At 35.6% G+C, this 20,550-nt stretch overlaps 4 protein-coding genes across 7 annotated transcripts; all 4 read right to left on the reverse strand.

Moving 5' to 3' along the window:
- Positions 1-1,039: 1,039 nt before the first annotated feature.
- Positions 1,040-6,861, reverse strand: LOC100642587. 3 transcript variants are annotated; one of them, XM_048412535.1, is made up of 3 exons: positions 4,728-6,861; positions 3,856-4,214; positions 1,040-2,725 (listed from the first exon to the last, which is right to left on the reverse strand). In XM_048412535.1, exons 2-3 carry the CDS (start codon positions 4,144-4,146, stop codon positions 1,460-1,462), a joined length of 1,557 nt encoding a protein of 518 aa, XP_048268492.1. In that variant the 5' UTR covers positions 4,147-4,214; positions 4,728-6,861; the 3' UTR covers positions 1,040-1,459. The 3 variants fall into 3 exon arrangements, with proteins under 3 accessions (XP_048268492.1, XP_048268491.1, XP_003401230.2); XM_048412534.1 differs by having other exon boundaries at positions 4,583-6,861; XM_003401182.4 differs by having other exon boundaries at positions 3,856-6,861.
- A 62-nt stretch (positions 6,862-6,923) lies between these two features.
- Positions 6,924-8,921, reverse strand: LOC100651265 (serine protease HTRA2, mitochondrial). The gene is made up of 7 exons (XM_003401169.3): positions 8,510-8,921; positions 8,305-8,428; positions 8,123-8,209; positions 7,849-8,043; positions 7,633-7,783; positions 7,383-7,551; positions 6,924-7,286 (listed from the first exon to the last, which is right to left on the reverse strand). Exons 1-7 carry the CDS (start codon positions 8,896-8,898, stop codon positions 7,124-7,126), a joined length of 1,278 nt encoding a protein of 425 aa, XP_003401217.2. The 5' UTR covers positions 8,899-8,921; the 3' UTR covers positions 6,924-7,123.
- Positions 8,922-9,268: 347 nt separating this feature from the next.
- Positions 9,269-11,529, reverse strand: LOC105666542 (rRNA N6-adenosine-methyltransferase ZCCHC4). Its single transcript, XM_012316929.3, has 4 exons — positions 11,258-11,529; positions 10,605-11,158; positions 9,811-10,510; positions 9,269-9,742 (listed from the first exon to the last, which is right to left on the reverse strand). The coding sequence occupies exons 1-4, from the start codon at positions 11,304-11,306 to the stop codon at positions 9,384-9,386; spliced, it is 1,662 nt and encodes a 553-aa protein (XP_012172319.1). The 5' UTR covers positions 11,307-11,529; the 3' UTR covers positions 9,269-9,383.
- Positions 11,530-12,006: 477 nt separating this feature from the next.
- LOC100645303 (phosphatidylinositide phosphatase SAC2) lies at positions 12,007-20,385 on the reverse strand. 2 transcript variants are annotated; one of them, XM_012316927.3, is made up of 13 exons: positions 20,158-20,385; positions 19,329-19,705; positions 18,982-19,245; positions 18,756-18,910; positions 18,503-18,675; positions 18,254-18,446; positions 17,846-18,173; positions 17,660-17,730; positions 17,094-17,318; positions 16,520-16,741; positions 16,099-16,412; positions 15,799-16,008; positions 12,007-15,653 (listed from the first exon to the last, which is right to left on the reverse strand). In XM_012316927.3, exons 1-13 carry the CDS (start codon positions 20,252-20,254, stop codon positions 14,698-14,700), a joined length of 3,585 nt encoding a protein of 1,194 aa, XP_012172317.1. In that variant the 5' UTR covers positions 20,255-20,385; the 3' UTR covers positions 12,007-14,697. The 2 variants fall into 2 exon arrangements, with proteins under 2 accessions (XP_012172317.1, XP_012172318.1); XM_012316928.3 differs by lacking the exon at positions 17,094-17,318 and having other exon boundaries at positions 20,158-20,384.
- Between the last annotated feature and the right edge of the window lie 165 nt (positions 20,386-20,550).

Genomic DNA, 20,550 nt, shown 5'->3' on the forward strand with positions numbered 1-20,550 from the left:
TCCTTTAGATAGCCACGCAGCAAGTAATCGAGAACCGAAATGTAATTCGACAGAGTAAATATCTTACGTCTCAGCTCTAACATATATAAAGTGTAAACGTGAAATCAAACGAACAAGCGAGTACGACGATACGCCGTCAGATATCTAAAAAATCAGACTGATAACTAACACTGCTACAAGTTTATTTATCACGATAAAGTGACACAAGGGATGAAAAATGCCAATGTAAATTGTACTTAACTGTTTCTATGATACCTTTTACTGGTTTCCGATTTCGATCCTACTTTCTCTAACTTGATAAATTTTATTTGATAAAGTTATACAAAATTTTTATATTTAATATAAAAGTATGTTGGATAAGTCTCTCGTCTCTCCCTATTCTGTAACGACTGGATAGAAAACGGACCATGGAATTCATCGAAAAACTGGGAAGAAAGGAACTGAGAAGACATTCGTAGATAGCCGGTCTAATCCGACGTTTCATTGGACACGCGTGCTGCTTTAATGCTGTAATATATTCCGGATAATGGGAAGCTGAATAGCGTTGAAGGCCAAGGGTATACGGCGAATTTCCCACGGTGAACAACGATGACCGTGACAAACGCGCCACTACGTTTTCATCACCGCGCCGCGCCGTCCAGGGAATCCTTCCTGATTTGATACGCTAAAAACAAGCAAACGCGATAAACTGCTGCTATTTTCTAATCGGTCGACGACATGTTTTGCAGGGTACGATAATTTATCAGTTAGTTTACACGTTCACTATATCGCTTTAAACCAGCTTTATATTGACTAGTTTCTCGCATTTAGTTTGTAATTTTTACACGCAGCTTTAGATTATATTGCCTGAGATTATATTTCGATCGAGTCTTAATTTTCGTCATTCGATCAGCCGATCGTTAACTCGTTAGCGAGACAATCCTTTAATTTCATACGTATAACAGGCTGGTTATTCAACAGCTCGTTGAATTTTATCTAAATATCCGAATATTTTGTTTCCCTCTTGAGATTTCTGTCGGGAGTAAAAAGATAAAACAGCCATTTTTAATTTTTTCATTTTCTTTTTCTTTAATTCACAAATACACAATGTTTGAAACTGGAAAACTTTCCAATTCGATTTGAAATATGTCCAAATTACGATATAAGCTCGTTCGAAAGAGGTAGACAAGGGATGCGAAGAATCAGAAAGCAGGAACGAAAAACTATTTTACGCGCGAGAAATCATTTTTATTGTCAATCATGAAGAACGATCAATCGTTAAAGTGATTCCCGACGCTAAATAGAGCGAAAAGGCGACAAAGTATAAAAAAACGCAGTAGGCGCCGATAGAATCAGCCATAGATCGATCGTCGATCCACATTCTCGCTTTCTGTTCGTCAGCACCGACGACCGATCTAATTTCTACTCGTTTCGCGGATCAGTTCGTTTCGATCAACACCTTTTTCCTTTTTCATTCATTCTAACGAAGATAAATCGGTACAACGTTGACAACGGGATGAAGCTGAGCAATGGGTGTAGCCTTAACTAGCCACGCAGGTTCGACATTCACCTTGGAATCGCCATGAATCTGATTGATCCCATGACTGGAAACGGATGTAGTAACCGTAGCTGTAGCCAGATCAGCTTCCTTGGAAATTGGTATCACAGAAACAGCCTCTTTAACAATTCCAGCAGTCGTAATTGGTACGTTCTTCTTCTCCACAGCTACGGGAATACTTTCTTTAGCAACGACGCTTGGTATACCGGGGATAGATACATCTCCGTCGGTGATTTTCCATGGTCCATGAATCTGACTGACACCGTGACTAGAGATGGACGTGGTTACGGACGCGGTGTCAATTTCAGCAGCTGGGATAACAGGTATAGCTTGCTCGGCGATGACAGGCACCGCAGCAACAGTTCCCCTAGAAACAATGGTAGAAGCAATATGATTAGCCGGCGGAGAAGATCGGACGATGGTCAATGGCTCTGGGTTTATCTTAACCGCATCTTTAGGCCTGGGCCCCTCAATTCCCAACTGCTTGTGCAATTCTATGCGGTTCTCGTGATAGGTAGGCGCACGAGCGAGAACTGGCAACCCTTCCAATATGGTCTGCACCGGCAGGATCGGCTGCAGGTCAACCGGTTTCGCCTTGGCCTCGCCTTCCGCCACGTCCAATCGCGCGCTGCTGTGCACTTGAACTTGACTCTGATGCGAGGTCGCCAGCGGAATGCTGTTGCTCAACAACAGAGGTTGCGACACAATCTGTGGCGAATCTTGCGCGACATCCTTATCCTTATCAAAATTCTCAGATTGCCCATTCCGATTAGCATTATTTTCATTAGAATCCAGGTTTGAATCCTCTAAGCTACGTCTTCTGCGACTAAACGTCGAAGATGCTTTGCCTGCGCTCCTGGCGAGGATGATGCGAGTCGTTTCGCTGTTGGAATTTTCATCCGAAGGAATATTCGTCGCGGCTACACGAAATCCGTTCTCATCGGCGACGTAGAAGGCTGATTGAAGAATTCCATTGGCGTCCACATAACTGTAGGAACCACGGAGAATTCCATCGGCGTCTTTGATTTCTTCTTTCGCGGATGGCCCACCAGCGTAACTGTAAGCATGTTCACCTGTCCTTGTGTTCTGGAAATGGTTGAACACTGGGACAGGGCTGGACAAGTACGCGTACGGGACCAGGTTCAAACGCGCTCCTGAAGCTAGGCTCAAAGCCACCATCAGCGGAATCTGAAAAGAAAACGGTGAATGATCAGCGTAGAAAATCGGAATATTTTATCGGAATAATTTACTTAATTAATAATATTCGATTACTCGCAGTTGAATTTTCTCGCTCTTTTCATTGAAGCACAATAATTCAAATTTCTCGAAATTATTTTGTATCGGCAACTGCAAATATCTACGTTTGTAGAGATTCACAACGTATCATACACAACGACAGCGGTCGTTTGATTTTCAACAACGTAATCATCAAAACATCGATCGTGACCAGTATAAGCACTCGCGTTCTAATAGGTGTTCGAGTTTAACTTAATTATAAAAAGATATAGCAGTCCGTTTAGTCAAATCAACTTGCAAGACTGCAAGTCTTATTACTTATTTTTATAGTAGAGTTCAGATATACGTACTATCGTATTATAATTGCCCATGCGTTAACAAGATTACATATAGACAACATATAGCAGGGATCCATAAGATTTGAAAATTGCTGTTTCATAAGCGAAGAGAATTTTTACCAGTGATAAGGAAAATCTGAGAATTAGCATTACATACCAGACGAATTTTAACGTTTATCTGCTTTAACATCTAACAAGCAACTGCAATTACATAGAAAAAATTAAATCTTCTCAATAACTAAGTATTGATCATTAAAAAAAAGAAAAAAGTATTAATAATTAAGGAATAATAATTAATATTCGTAACGTTATTCGTTAGTCACAATAATTACGGTAAGGAATAATAACCAGTTGATAACAGAAATCAGAATTTCTATAACATTGTTCTCATATCAACGATCTGATATCTAAAGGCATGTTCCACCCCTATTCAACGAATGAAATGAAAGATATCAGAAGCGAAAAGCTACAACCTCTATCCTCGCGTCGTTGATCTTCGTATTACGATACCCAATTACCGTAACTCTCGACGAAAACCCAAATAATACAATTCCCCATAAACAAACTAGCTCAGCCTTCATAAAAAAACCATTCTCTATCCTCGAGCCCCTCTTTTGAAAATTTCAACGCTCTCCTATTTAATCGCCGGATTAATCTGATCTACCTAATCCATCGAATTAATAATAACTTAATCGATCATTCGCCTAACGAAAGATTAGAAAATAATAAGAGGATGTCACTTACCAGTGATTGCATCGTGCGATCAGTTAGTGTATTCCCTGTGCGAACCTCCTTGCTTGACGAGGGACTGTTCAGGCTGTGCACCTTGCTTCCGATCTGGTTTTGACTTATATACACAGAAGCAGAGGGGAAAACCGAGTCGGCGCGGCGCGACGGTGTCTTCGAACCAGGAACCAGCGGTATCGTCGAAGGACAGGCGGATCCGTTCACCGAATCCTTCGATCCGGAATCCGGCATCTTTCGCCACGCCCTCCGCTTCTTCTTCTTCTTCTTCTTCTTCCTCCTCTTCTGCATCAATTGCCCGTTTATTTCCTCGCGTCTCGTTTTCTCACCGCTTCAGCCAAGGACTAGATCCGCGTTTTCTGCAATGGGATACCGAAGACTGCGGATACCAATGCTTTGCTCGATTGTTTGTCAAAAAGAATGGAATTTGTTTGAGATCATCCTTTAAGACTAAAACTATCGGCGAGCAAAGTATAAAAATTGTATGAAAGAAATTGAAAAAGAAAAGTGGAAGTGACGCAAACATGAATATACTGCAAGCAGAAAAACAATATTTTATCTAGAAAACTTCTAAGAGAAAAATTACAAACTGGTTATACTATTTACTTTGGTGGTTCTAGCGTTAAAAGAAAAGTCAATATTTTGCCATATATTATATTTTAATAGTAGCGCGTGTTAGAATATTTTAGAAAAGTAGCTTGCTACTCAATCCGTTTCACACTTTTACCTATTCTTGGATTTATCTTACTCCAACACTATGAGTATAATGTAGAGTACTTTTTCTAACAGTTTCATCAAGTACGTATACAAGCTACTTTATGAATGAATGGAGCTTCTCGAATCGATAGCTTTCCAAACGTAATAGGACGCACGATTACGTTTCTCGATGGCTCTCGTCTTTTGTTCTCGGCAACAACTCGACCATCCTTGGTCCTGCTATCTTACAACACGATAAAATTGTTCGGCTACCGTGGCCCTTTCCCCGGTTATCCGGGAATCCTCCCTTGTCACGATAAAGTCGCCATGCCAAGGCTACTACTCACAATGACCCGGACGTAGCCAGACAAATGATCGAACGAACCCGATTGTCCTGTGCTGCGTATCGCGAGCATCCTGGCTCTGAAGCGTAATGGCAACAACGTGTCCGAGAAATTATTTGTCAATGTCGACGACGACACGCAGCAAAGGCAAGTAGAATGCTTCGTTGTGCTTTTGCTGTAGTGGTTGCAATTGCAGCTAAGTTGCAGAAATGAATCCTCGAGTCTCGGGTTCTGCGTAGTACGACCTTTTCCTTGACCTTTTCATTTGTTTTTTCTAGTTCGAAGATTCATAGTAGTAGCTTTAAGTAGTTGTACAGTTATTTATAGGAAGATCGGCAGCTTTAAGAGTAGTAGAAAACCTAATTTTGAACGAATTTTGAACGTTTCTCTAGCTAAATCGCTAGTAATAGGAATTATCGCCTTCTCCAATCCTCCTAATTACTCTGCTAATTTCTTCATTTTTTAAGGTGTCTTGAAGTATTTCAAGATTCACGTGTATCTTACATCCCAAGCAAAGTTACGTTATACAGGTTGTTTCAAAATAATAATTAAATATTTTAAATTAAACGAAGAAAACGATAAAATCTCAATCTTGTTTCAGTGTTAATTAAAGAGAACATTGTTGATGAAGAATGGTTCAATCTGTATCGAAAAACAGAGCTCGCTCTCTTGTACGTCTCTCAAGCAAATTTCTCGCTGTTGATCATCGTTCGATGGAAAATCAGCATGAAACTTCATCGAGTTGTAGGCGATGCTGGTCGTTGTGTCGTTGTAGAGCCCCCCGATATCGAGCCTCGTTCATTTTCATGGCCGTTTGTTCTCCAGCTACCGAGAATCGCCAAGCACGCACGTAGGAAGTGACAACACTCCCGCGTAGGCGAGCCACGCTCGGCAAAATCGCGAACAATCGGAGGATACCTGTGTACGCGAGAAACTCCAACTATCTGGCGAAAAGAAGATAAACGAGGAAAAATAGTGGAACGATGTAAAAGCGTAATGATCGTAGGTAGACGCTCGAACCAAAATAGAAACTAACGCAAGGTAGCTTGGTACGTCAATTTATTTATCGTCAATTTTGTTTATCAAAGAGTGGCTGAAAAGTAGAAAATATGTTCAAATATAGAGCATTTGAGCACATAGAAATTATGTCTCCAAATTATTATTATTATTAATTTACAAATATTTCAAAAGTTGCTTGTTCTTATTGTTTCTAAGAGAATTATATATGTATATATAAACATGATGATTAACGCCTATATGATGTTACAACAGTGCAAACATAGTTAAGAATTCCAAGACGCTGCGGCCAGCATAACGTTTTCAAAAAAAAAGAAAAGAGATACTAAAAGTTACTCGAACTACGCCTACGCTACGCTCTTCGAGATCCGGCCACATATTTGCGGAGGTCGACTGATGTCGTAAACAACATAAACATAATACTAATGGACCACACCCGACGTACAAACGCATGTACACGTACGTAGAAGACAGTCAGATAACATAACGAGGGCCTCGTCGCGGCATCAGTCTTCGTGACAACTACAAAATATTGTAGTATCGGAAAAGGATAGGATTAGGATAATTTAGATTTGTAAAATTCTCCTAATACTATTTAGTTAAGATAAATAAAAATTACTACTTCTACTCAAATCACTCTCGCAACTCTATAACTCTAACAACTCAATCTCTCAACAACGCTAGCAACTCAGGCAACTCCGCAACTCTCTCAACTCTACAACTCTACTCTTCGGCGTCTCTACTAACTCTGACTCTCGATAAAACGTTCTCACTTCTCGGTCAACGTTATTTTGTCCTTTTCCTAATCCGGTCCTGTTTTCGTGCCGCAAGGACTAGGTGACTTTAGTCAATAGGTTTTTTCTCTTATGTAAACTAACAGCCGAAGGACAGACGACATTGTTTTGGTTTGTTTCTAACCGGGTTTTTTCCTCACGATACTACGATATGAAGTAAAAGAAATGGAGACAAAGCAATAATCAGCCTGTCGGTAACTCTGCCGATTGAAATAAATCTTGTCAAATATTGTTTATTTTATTATTGGATAGATGATCGCGGCTCGTTCGAAATAATAACGCAGCGATATTGTATGGTATATAGATACAAAATTAAAGAAATGAAAATAATTCTAGAAAGAACATTAATGACATATTTAGATAAAGTAGTTCTGTTTCAATTTTGGTTACAATAAATTGTACTACTAGACGCATAATTTAAATTTCTTCCGGCTCGATTCGCAAATGTAACACTTCTAGACCTCTGATCACAGTCATTCTCAAAATTCTGGACGATTCTATGGCTTTGTAGATACTGGCGGACGATTCCACTTCTTCGTCATTCACATGTGTCACAATATCACCAGCTTGTAAACCTCCCCTGAAATTTTTACACAAACATATGTTCTTTCTATATAGAATAGTTGTTCTTAACGGTACAACGACTGCAACGAGAGTAATGATTTCTTAAACATACAAGTGTGCTGGCGACCCTACAATGACTTTATAAATCAGAACTCCATATCTGATGTTGTGTGGAATTCCTTTCAATTTTTTTTGCAATTCGTAGAAAAGATCCGGGGTAAGGGTGAGCATTGTAACCCCGATATATTGAGTTTTTGGTTTCTCTGCGGCAAACTGTGTACCTAATATAATATGGTCTCGTTTTAGAATTTTCGTCTTAAATATTTCTATTTCGCGCTTTCCTATTATCGAGTATTATATACCTTTGCCTTTCCTGCGCATTTCTGCTTTTTTCAAAAAGTCTTTAGCATAGTCTATGGGTATCGCAAAAGAAATGCCAGATGTCACCTTCATTGCATTTATACCAATCGCTTCTGCATCTAAATTAACCAATGGACCACCTGAATTGCCAAACTAAAGCACAACATTTTTAATACAAAAATATTTCATAGAAATTACGATGCTGATGAAAAACTAACAGTAATCGCTGCATCTGTTTGTATATAAGCCATCTGTTTGTTAAGAAGGCCAAGTTCTTGGCTATGCCTGCTTACGCTGCTTATTACACCACTCGTTATTGTGTTACTTAAAGCTAATGGAGATCCAATAGCCACTACAAATTCTCCTGGCCTAAGATTTGTAGAAGAACCGAGCCTCATTACCGGTAAGTTCTTCTGTACAAAAAATGAACAATCGCGATGTCAAAATATGAAATTACGTACACTTTTTTTATTGTATAGAAGATGTATAAACCTTGTTAATTCGCACAGTTGCAAGATCGCTGTGCACATCGATGTCTTCCACGACGCCGGTATAAGTAGTTCCATCGTAAAGACGTACCTGTGAAATAGATTGCATGAAAATTTCTGAAAGAACACGTACGATATTAATCCCTGTAATACAATAATAACTATTCGACATATCGTAACAGTTACCTTGACGGTTGTGTTAGGCTTAGCAGTAACAACATGAGCATTTGTCAATATCAAACCATCTGATTCAACGATGAAACCAGATCCATTGCTTATGTTGAATGGTTTACCTGTTTGAAAATCAAATCTATTTTCTCATTAATGATTACTGGAAATTACGATTACTTATGTTACAGTTATCTTCTTACAGATTGAAATCTGCATTTACCTTCTGTTGTTTTGGATTTCAATGTACACTACCGCAGGAGCTGATTTCTCAACCACGTCAGCTATAAAATTATACCTACTTCTATTATTATTTCCATCCCAAGAAACTGGTTTAGCATGTATCGTGAACATCGGATTTGTCAGGTTGTTAAGTCGGTCCTGGCAATCCTCCTTCCATTTGTACAAAATATAACCAAAACCGGAGAAGAAAATGGTGTAAAACAAGACATTTCTAATTGTTTTGTCAGAAATTCGTGACTTCTGATCTTGCGTGTACGAATGTTTGTATTGTGTAAAACGATCCACAAACGAAATTGTTAAGAGTTGTTTATACTGGAACTGATTTCTTTTTAAAACGGACCAAGATGTACGTGTCAAGGGGGCAGCCATTTTTTGACTTCCAGCCAATAGTAGCTGAGTGTTTCAGTTGTATTGTTCAATGCCAAATACCAATCCCGCGAAAGTCGATTTCTAAATGAAAATTTATCAAACAAAAATATTAGTTACCCTTATAAAAATCATAAATGATATTCGATACCTACAGAAATAAACTGAACCTTTTTACCTAAAGTATTGTATTATTATTATTATAAGTACAATACTTATAGTATAATACTCAAGTTCAAGATTATCGTAGATACGGTGTATCTAGAACAGTATTTGTAATCGCAATATTATAATGTAGTTCATACTTTCCTTCGGCTATATGATCTGCTCGGGTCATTAAAAAAATCATACAAACAAATCATATAAACATATATATTTTCCTGAACAAGTTTCTTTTATTGAAGTATATGCACATATATTACATCAATAAGAAATCTTATGTACAATACAGAGAAAATGATTTATAACTTCCGTTTATGATAATCGTACTATGTTTGTTGTTTCTTTGTTCTTTTCTTTCTACTTACAACACCGTTTGGTTTATTCTGTAACTTTTTAATTTTTTTATGCATTTTCAACAGTTGAGACTTCTTCGAAGCTTTTACTTTAAACTCCGTTATTACTTTTCTTTTCGTTCCTTTTTTCTCCGATCTTTTCGCTGCTTTTTTAATATTTTTAATTATTGGTTCTTTCTTCTCTTCTCCGGATTCACGCGAATCGTTTACTTTCTTCTTTTTAACGTTGTTGATCACCTCTTTCTCGTCACTAGCCTTGCGCTTTTTAATTTTCTTAGTCTCCGCCACTGCATGAATTTCTTCACTCGTATCACATTCTTTCTCAGTATGACCTACAAATAATAAAACAAGTCTTATATATAATTCCATTATGTCCGTTACAAAAATAAAAATTACATACCAGCTTCATTACACTTTAAACATTTTCCGGTAACTTTCGGCTTTTGGCCACATAAATGTTTCGTTACGACACATCTTTTACATGTTACGCAATGCTTCCAATAAGGTTTTACACATCGTTTGCATATATCACAGTGTTTATATGTGAGGCCATTTTTCGAGGTACACTCTTGGCATTTTTTACAATGCTTATTTTCTTTAGCAACCCATTTCTGACATTTTTTACAATATCTATAACCATTCGATTTTGGAAGTTCAACTAAGTTTAATGGTACATTTGTAAAAATTCTAATAGGCGATGGTGACTTTGTAGCATTGGAGTCTGTTATAAATAATGGATGATTATCATAAGATACTTTATAATCAGTCATTTTCAGGTCCTTCAGACCTCCTTGTACACCAGGTGGATTACTCTTTTGTTTCATTATAGATTCCATAAAATATGGAAATATGAACATAATTCTTAAACAATTCTCTTCATCCTCTATGTTATTCCATTTTTTATGAAGATCAGAGATTCTTTTTATAGTCCAAGACATTGGTTCCACCCTACTACCAAATGGTGGATCACATACCAAGTATGTACCCTTTCCCCCACCTTGCATAAGAAAGTCTTTAAACACATGGACAGCGGTTTCATTAAAAAAATGATTATTTAACAGATTATACCAACAATAATTGAGCGGTCCAAAAAAATTATGCTGCAAGTAAAAAAACTCTTATTAAGCTTATACAGTTTGTTTAAACATTACTTATTTACATTACTTAATTTGATAAATTTCTTAATAAACTTACGAATCTTCCATCAAAGTCCAATAAAAGCGTGGACATTGTGTCTTCGTGATTTTCTAGAATATATTCATGAATTTTCGGAGTACCGATACAAAGAATTTGCTTTGCCCCTAATTTCACAAGTATATTTGCTATGTCCTCTGTTGATTGTTTTGTGAAGAAATATTGAGCTTCTTGCCTAGAATTTTCTAATGGTTTTAAAATTTCTGTTGGATGCCTTATCTGATAATCTGTAAGACCTTCTCTTATATCATGATTTTTGTGTTTGTTCATCACATCCTTCTCAGTTTTAGATATCAATTGTTCACAAGTATAACAGTAACATCTGCTCTCAGGTGGTACCGACATTATATCATTAAAACGTACATATAATTGCCTGTGATGATAACGAGACATAAACTGTTTTCTCTCTTGTTCCCACTTAGCCGCTTGATGTTTTGTTAATTTTTCTCCCTCTTTTAAATAAAACTTACACATTTTTCTCTCGCGGCAAGCTGCACATACATAAAACTTCTCCAATTTGCCATTTTCATGTGTGCCAAATAATAAAGTTGGTCCTGCATAAACAGAATATCATAGTATAATATTATAAAAATATTTTTTCTACAACTTCGCGCTATTACTTTATAATATAAGAAATCTTAACGAAAAATCACCGTGTGGACATTGAGGATGTTTACTCAAGTCGGACCAAAAGCATTCCATGCTCGATATTTATCAAAATTATAGCTGCGGAGCAATTTAAAAACGTTTATTCGCGTCAATATCTGTTATAAGAGGAAAGATTAACCATGCTTGCTTGCGTAAATACTTATTTACTACACAATAAAATATTTATTTGTAAGAGTTGTCATCTCAGAAACCACGCGCGAAGAATTTGCTCACGTGAAAACAAAATATACCATGTGGTTTGCATAGCAACAGCAACATGAAGTTAATCGATTGTCGACTCAATTCGAGTGCCGTTTACGATTATCGAAACTATTTTAAACGCAGCGTCTTTCACGAATAGTTCAAATGAATTTGGCTAATGATCGCTAGTAGTATATGTGATGAATCACTTTTTGGAGAATTAATCATAACAGTTGGATTAAAGAAAGGACCCGGATTGTCTGGATTAATGCAGAATACCTGCTACTTCAAAGTACGTATAAAATTAGGAAAAAATTGTTTTATTTTAAATAGAAAAATTATTTCATTCGACGTGGAATAAGATATTGAATATACATGGCTATTGTCCGTGACCTAATAATTTAATTGCTAAATGATTTTTATATAAATTATAAATTAACATTAAGAATAGAGTTTAAACGAAAATTACAGCTTAACAAATCATAATATATTTGAAAAATATTTTTTTAATACTTAAAAAGGCTTCAGTTTAAGTGGAATAAAAAGGCGTTAGTTCGAGTTATTTATATTTTATTATAACATTTTTCCTACAATTGCTATGGTGTTTGCTGTATCACATACACGCACACACATACAGGCTGTTTCGTTTAACCGAAAATGGTAGAATACCTCACGAGAGGTTAAAGTTATCAAAAAAATGTTTTAACAAAGGTTACTTAGTTTGAAGGGAGACAGCATATTTTAAAGTCAAATTTTAAAGAAAAATTTTAAAGTCAACTTCACTGTTTTAAATGAAACTATATATTTTTTAATAATACATTAATCTCGACATTCCTTATAAAAAGGTATTTCGTTTCTCTTTGTCTCTCATACGTTAATTTTTACAAATTAAAGTCAACATCCCATAAACATCTTATAAATTAATAGTTTTTCAATATAAGTAAGCTAATACTTTTCTTATAGGAAATTCCGAGATGGATCAATTAATGTATTACGAAATACACGGTTCCGTTTAAAAAAATGAACTACTCCACTACTTCACATGCAAAAATGTAATTTGCACCATAGAATGCCCACTTTTGGTAAAACAATTTTTTGATAACTTTAATCCTTCGTGAAACATTCTACCCTTTTTAGTTAAACAAAATATTCTGTATACGTTTATATGTATGAATTACATATACATAAGGCAATTTAAGCCTCTACAGGCTATATAAATATCTTCGTGCGTTGTTTTGTCATGTTTGTTTATAATGTCCTGTCATAAAAATACAGATAATAATATATTATATTACAATATTTGAATGTCTAATTTCAATTGGACCATAGGTATATACGTATTAATACGAAAAAGGGAACAAAAAAATATATAAATTTTCCATTTCCTTCAGTAATTCTTTTCTTTCTAATACTGCATCGATATATAAATATCTCGTGGATCGTTAAAATTATATTAAAAATAAGCTGGTCTATGTATATATACCTAGAATTAATAAATCAGAATAAGATTCGTGTATTGAATTTTGTTAGAACGAGTGAAAACAGTTTTGTCTTTTATATTCGTTTTAAAGCATCTCTAAAGAATCTACAGAATCGACACATCCTTATATTTTCACGGCCTTCTTTTTGTTTTTCTTTTCTTTTTTTTCTTTTTTTTTTTTTCTTCTAATCATTTTAGGTTGTGTTCATTCTGCTAGATTATATATCACAGACTATCCGTTTGCAGTTAGGAAAAAACATTCACTAAAAAAACTTTTACCTTGTAATACTTCTCCTAACGTGTCAGTGCAACTATGAATACATGTTTACAGAATATTATTACACTAAATTGAATTATTCGTATGTACACACAAAGAAATAGCCACCTAGATTTGTAACTCGTGTTATTTGGTCTATATATACATATATTATATATATATATATATAAATCGTCGTACATAGATTAGTATTAAATAACAACGTGTACCTGCTTTTTCTTTATCATCTACATATCCATATATATGCAACTCTCATTCCTATTATTTATTAAATGTAATATACATAATACTGTAAATGTGCATGTATATGAATACTATGATTGTTCCTTTTTTCTGGAACGAATTGTATGTTTCAATTGTTATGAAATTATATACAGAAAAAAAATGGATCACCAACAAAGCACTTTTTCCTTCCCTTTCTATATCCAAAATAATTCTCGAACTTAATCATATTTGGAATTCTAAGAATTTACCCACTGTTATCGTCGAATGTCTACGTCTAGACTTTATAACAATTAATAATTACTAGATTTTTGCACATCATATATATCTTCGGAAAAACGTCTTTGCCAAATTCATCTTGCTCTTACATTTCAATCAGCAATCGCAACGTCGTTTCATTAAACTGCTAATTTTAAGTAATTCTTCGTATATATGTACATAATTGACTACAAAGCTTCTTCATTTAACTTACTGCATAAACAGATTTTCGGTTTACAAATGTTTACAAATCGTCAAACAAACGTCATTTTCACACGTGGCTCCAGAAATTTAGAAAACGAAAAGTCTACGACATATATTACAAATAAATAAAACCATTAAAAAATTTGTTTATGCAGCAGGCGTTAAGGCTTCAGAGAATGCTGGGATTAAATTTTATTGTATAAGCACGTATGTGTCTTTTCCTTTTTTTCTTCTTCTTTTTTCTTTTCCTTTTGCTCTTTTTTTTGATAAATTCACAATCTCTAATGTCTAAATGCAATACTAGGAGTCGTTTGGTAAAATCCATAAAAAGGCTGTCGCGATGAAAATTTCGTATAAATATGTCGGAAGCATATTGAAAATAGGTAACAATCAGTTCGTGTAGGCTTTCATCGATGTAGAGTAATAGAAAATTTGTTTGTAAGTAGATACGCACAAATAGACTTGATGCAGATTAAATATTGATCACATTGTACTCTGGAAAGTAATTTGTGAGTTTCTCCACGCGTAAGAATATATAGAGAGTATCTTATCGATTAATCGTCTCATGTTTCTTTTACACGAAGCTTTTATTAACAGGATGGCAATAATTGAGGTTTAAGAAATAATGGAAAATATTCAGACACGCGCACCAAGATGTTCAAACCGATTTTCTGAATTAAAAGAAGCTAAAAAATAACAAAATGACTATTTAAAAATCCTATTTACAAAAGTGTCTCTAAATTATGTGGGTTTTAATTGTCTACTCGCTACTAGACTTCAGACTTCGAACTATGTTCGAAAAGTTATAAAGCTATTAGCTTGGATTGACATGAACCCCATCTCTCTTGCAATTTTCGTTGCTGTTCTACGTGGTGATCTGAGAGATTTCTCTGTAATCCTACCTGTCCTGTCTTTAGCTTCCTAGGATCCAAATTTGCCCCTAAAGTCTGCACACCTTTAGCGAATTTTGAGAAAGGTGACAAGATATCTTTGGAAGTAGATGCCACAGGACTCGTTGCGTTTATTATGTTAGTCTTCATTGACTTCAAAGCAGACTCACTCTGAGAAGATGTAATATTTAGACTTAAATCTTGCTCAGACGTGGACCTTTTCTTATCCTGCAATCTATTCTCAGTCTGCAATTTGCTTCCATTTATATTACTGAGTGTCAGCTTACTATCAACCTCTCCAGTCGAATGACTGATGTTTTTGGACAGATTCAATGTTAATGGTGGTAGCATCCTTTCTTTGTCCTCAGTTACATTTTGTATAGTTATTTCAGGCGTCTTTTGAGGAGAAGCACTAACAGTACTGGTACCAGAACCAGATTCTGGCACGCGTAAGGCTTCCTTATCGGAACTCTGTTCAGAGAATTTATTAGGGCGTATCGAAAAATCTTGGTCTTCATTATTCTCACGAGATTCCACTACGTCCGTGTTTTTAACGCCCATTATGATACCAATAGATGGAGTATACGCCTCCATTAGATTCTTATTGTGACTGAAACTTTCTGGCTTTTCGAAAGGAGCAGGAGGAACGTCAATGTCCTCGTCGTCACTACTGCTATTGCCACTGTTACGTTTCCCTTGCGCATTGCCTGAGATGTCTCTACTACCAACGGTGAATGTCGGCTTCAGAGGTGCCTCAGACCTTCTACCTATGCTTCTTGCTATGTCAATTGGTTTCCTAGCGCTAAAGCTATGACTTAACTTATTTAGTTTGCTAAATTGCTCCGTCATGTTGCTTAAAGCTTTCGTCCCTACAATTACATAACGCATTTTACAATTATTACTAGTTATTACTTCAACGTTTACTTTAAATATATATTTATAAATGAAATCTGATCTAGTTTAACTAACAATTATTAATTTTTCGAAAGCCAGATTCTTTTGTTACGAACGTACCTGCGCTTTTAAGAGCTAGTAACTGTGTCTCTGAAACATTTCTAGTCAATTCTGGGAATGACGAAATGTCCAGTAGACCCGTGGTTCCCCTGCTATTCACTATTTTACTCTTTCGTCTATCTAACGTGACGTTCATTGCTATAGGAATCTTTGGTAAACCGGCTATTTCCATCGCCACAGAGATAGCCTCGCAAATTGATCTTAAAGACTCTGAAATATACGAATTAACGTAGTAGCCAAAATTAATTGTCATAGATCCAGATATGAATATGATAGATCATATTTGAAATTATATCCTACCTATACTTTCTTCCTCTGTCTTTATAACAACAGCCATGTTATTAAAAAATCGTAAATTTGTACTGCGGAACATGTGAAAGTAACCGTACTCGTTGGCCATTTTGTAATTTATTCTAATGCAGTAGAAATGCTTATTTTTAAAAAGGGAGACAGTGCTTTCTGGCTGGCCAAACTCGATCAGTATAATGTCTTCGAGTGGAACTCTTTGGTAATTTGTGACTTTGTCGATTTGATCGTCATAATCAGCTACATAATAACTATCTCGTGTTAATATTAGAATAGTGTCCATTTCTGTCTCTGTTAAGTCACCAGTTCTGTTAAAATGGAATAAATTATAAGAGGAAACAAACCTTATGTATTACAAAAAATGAAAAAGAAAGAAAAAGGAAGAAACAAATAGAAAGTTGAATATCTAACATACACAGGATCAGCATCTATGAGACCCCAACTGCCTAAAATAACTTCTGGATCGGGTATAAGCAGCTTCTTGCAATCCTCTATCAACAATTTTACATGAATCGCTGTAGCAGCATTATCTTCTTCTTCTGTACGCTCTTGAAATACTTCTTCGTTCACCGAGTTTCCTAACATCATATCGATCGTGGCCTGCCTATAGACATCCTTGAAGCGATTTAAATAGTATCTGAAAGTACACGGGTCTCCTAAACACTTGCTTTGAAGCTACATACAAAAGTAAAACAGAATTGAAATAAAAAATGATGATAGGAGACTGTCATAAAGGGAGCAGGAGTTCCACTTAGGGTTATTAAGATAAACTGAAAAGCCACCCACCATGCAAAAAAAAAAAAAAAAAAAGAAAATTATGTTCAACGTAACGTCAAACTGATTATAACGTATGGAGTCACAGTTCGAGTATAGAATATCGTCTTGTATCGTCTTTTTTTATAAAGCAACAACTAGTTTATTATTTTTAAAATAACACAGTTTATTTATTGCTCGAGCGAAAAACTTTCAACCCAAAGCTAAGAACGAACCTTGCCAAATCATACATAGCACTGGCATAGAGAATGTCAGGATAAGTAGCAAGTTGAAGCTCTATGTTTGGTGGTTTCACGGGTATTAGCTCAAGGCAGCAATTGTCAAGGATGTCTAAATAGTGCGACCAATCGGTGTTCAGTTGATTAACATCGATAGGGTTCCCTAGCAAGGTATCTATCGCCGCTTGACGCATGTCATCCATAAAGTGTTGCTGAAAATATCTATGGGAAAATGAAAGGATAGTGTCAAGGATCATATGTATGTATAAGATATGTCAATACTTAAGCGATGATTTGGCTTAAAGAAAAAAAAAAGAAAGAAAAAAAAAGATAAAGAAAGAAAGAAGACATTAAGTGTTATTGATATCTAACGACGATAGTAATAGCCTGTAAGACTTTATTCGTTCTAAAAAATTACAACACCTAACAGCTTGTATGTTTGCGAGATATCTTGAATAATGGACGATAATCGTAAAATGATGTATCGTGTAGGATATGTGAATGAGAATGGTATTCTATTGCAATGTGACGAGTGGTATGTCATAATTCTGATCCAATTGTACCTGTTTGCAGAATTCATGCCATCTTTCATTAAACCGGTAAACTTTCTTTCCCCTGTTCTTGTGTAATCTCCCTATAAGCAATAAAATAAACTACTATCATAGAAGTTCAACCATCTTTAGATTTTGCTTATGGTTATTCGTAATGGTTAGAGTAAAACCAACGTGTTTTCTACGTGAGGTACGAACCTTGAGGGCGTTTGTACCGGCATATTGTTTACTGATAATGTCGCCATTATTCGCCCAAAGCAACTGAAACGTTTGTCGGATATTTGTCGGTAACGTTCCGTCCGGCGGTATTAGTCCTAGCTTTGAAAACTGCATTTCCATCACAGCTTTACCTAAAGCGGTTTGCACCACATTCGTTCTATCTAAACAATCTATGCAATTCACCCGAAACACTCCTTTCTGCATGCATATTGTGCCTTGCTTGTCGCGCCAACAGTACCCTATGTCTGACAATACCGCAGCTAATGCATTGACCAGGATAGATACATTTTCAAAATGCATCCCCCGACTGTGTTAGATATAAAAAAAAAAAAAACATTAGCGACGATTTTTAATAATTCACTAGCTCAAATCTTTCTAACTGCTTACCAATATTCATGAAAATCGAAAGTTGTATATGTTATATCTGGATGATTATAATTTAGTACATGGTTACTATAGGCTTCCCAAATTACCTTCTCCTTGCCAGTTTGTTCTACAAGATTCATGATACAAATTGGGCCGTACAACCCTAGTTCTTCGGTAAAATGTTTCTCGAACGCAATTTGCGTTTCTGCTTCATCTAGAGGATTGAAAATTATTATTGTTAACATTTAGATGAAATTTCTTGTTGGTTACCTCTATCTATTCGTGGTGGTGGCTTGTATTTATAGCCAGGTTGAGACCAGTATACTGGTACACTGCCTCGTACTTGGACAAAGGATACTTGGTGATCATGGTACCAAACTAGTTGCTCTGTTTCTACGTAGTTTGCGCATTTTCCTTCATCGTCCACACCACGTCGCTTATATCTTTATAATGGAAAAAGGTAAGATTTTTCCAAATAAATTACTCATTATAATAATAAGGAATAAGAAAAATATATAACTACCTCGTTCCTGCACGAAATCTACTTCTTCTCGATATTATTGCTAAATTGAAAGTTTCATGGTGTGGCTGTTCATCGATGCCCACTTCTACTTTACACTTTTCTATTTGCACATATCCCTGAATAACTGGTAATATCCATGAGTTTGCTTTGTCTGTCTAAAAAAATGAAATATTTTCTTAATAATAAATATCTAACAAAATCCAATTAAATTTAGAAGAATCCTAACTTTTAAATTAATTATATCCTGTAACATGTGTTTATTCCAAAAAAATCTATCATCCACTCTTTGCCAAAGTGGTTTATTCTGTTGTTCCTCATTCCACTGTGAGTCTGTGACACAAAGCCTCTGCAAGCTATTTGTGATATCACCAGTTTGGCAGAAATAAAAGGAGTCAGTTTCGGTGAAAATTTTATTTAACTCCTCTAGGATTCTCTTCTCAAATCTTTCCTTGTCTTTAACAATGCTTCGTTTACTTACTGTGGATTTTACCTGCAAACATTTTTGTCAATGCAAAAACATCTTCCTTTGTATAAATGATTTCTTTATTTCTAATTACCTATAGGGAAACCTACTTGAGATGTTGCAAGTGCAGCCGCGTGTTGAGTGGTATTTTTTATTGTGTTTGTAGCACTTTTAATAGTTCCCCATGTTTTGGCAAAGGCTGCCTTTTGTGGGACATCAAACAAGCCACCTTGACTTTTTTTCTTTGGCAAATTCTGATGCTTCTTACATGGCAGAAGTCCAATATCATTATTTTCACTGCCAAGATGCAAAAATGCAATTGATTTGACCTTATATATAATATGACCTCCATATAACTCTCCAGCTGGTGAAACTTCTTTGATCAACATTAAACGAGGTTCCAATACGCATGGTTGTTCTATTTTCCCTACAATTCCATAAAATATTCCAAGACATTCCAAATCTTTTGGAGATGCCCATTCCCAATCTGCAAATAATTTACAACTGGTAAAATTTCATAAAAATGTCAATACAAAGAGACACTTGGCTTGAAACATAATATTGTAATATATTATTATATTGCATTTAATTACATTAATTAAACCGTGACTTTCAGATGTTTATATAAATCATAATTTGTTGTTATTGTAAGAACTCATGCATAGAATAGTCTTTAAGGCCTTTAAGGCTTTCTATCTCTTTATATTATTTCAATAACGTTAATTTAATTATGGTCCAATATAAAACTCCCATTTCATCAAATACTGTTACGAAATTGAATTCATAAATGAGAATTATGGAAAATCATTTCGATTACGCTTCGCGGAGAATAAAAGGTGTTTTGAATAAAAACAGTGAACCAAAAATCGCAACGTGTATCGTACACTTGACAGGAATGTATGTATATACGCTCCTGTCAAATGAAAACCATGTACCCACCCGATTTAGCGGAAAACTCTCCGGTGTACTTGTCACACCATAGACTGTGCCTCTCTTTCACAAAAATGAAATGCGTGTCGGTACGGAATAATTCCATGCTTCCGACTTTCTCACTGTACAACAATTTCTACGCAGCATGTGGAACGCCAACTCCCTGAATAAAAGACCGCCTATGACGGACACTTCGCCATTTTGCTCGTACATGAGACTATATGAAACTGACAATAGACTGGTTTCGTCGACTATATTTTCGAACAGAATAGATGGCGATTGGATAGGATATTAAGTATATATACTTACTTGTCTATATAAGTAACGTTATATTATGTTTCGAAAATTTCAGCTGATAAGAATTTCCAATAATCGATGCAAGCTTATAAAATTCAACGCTCC

Source organism: Bombus terrestris, chromosome 15 (assembly GCF_910591885.1).
Source record: "Bombus terrestris chromosome 15, iyBomTerr1.2, whole genome shotgun sequence".
NCBI lineage: Eukaryota > Metazoa > Arthropoda > Insecta > Hymenoptera > Apidae > Bombus > Bombus terrestris.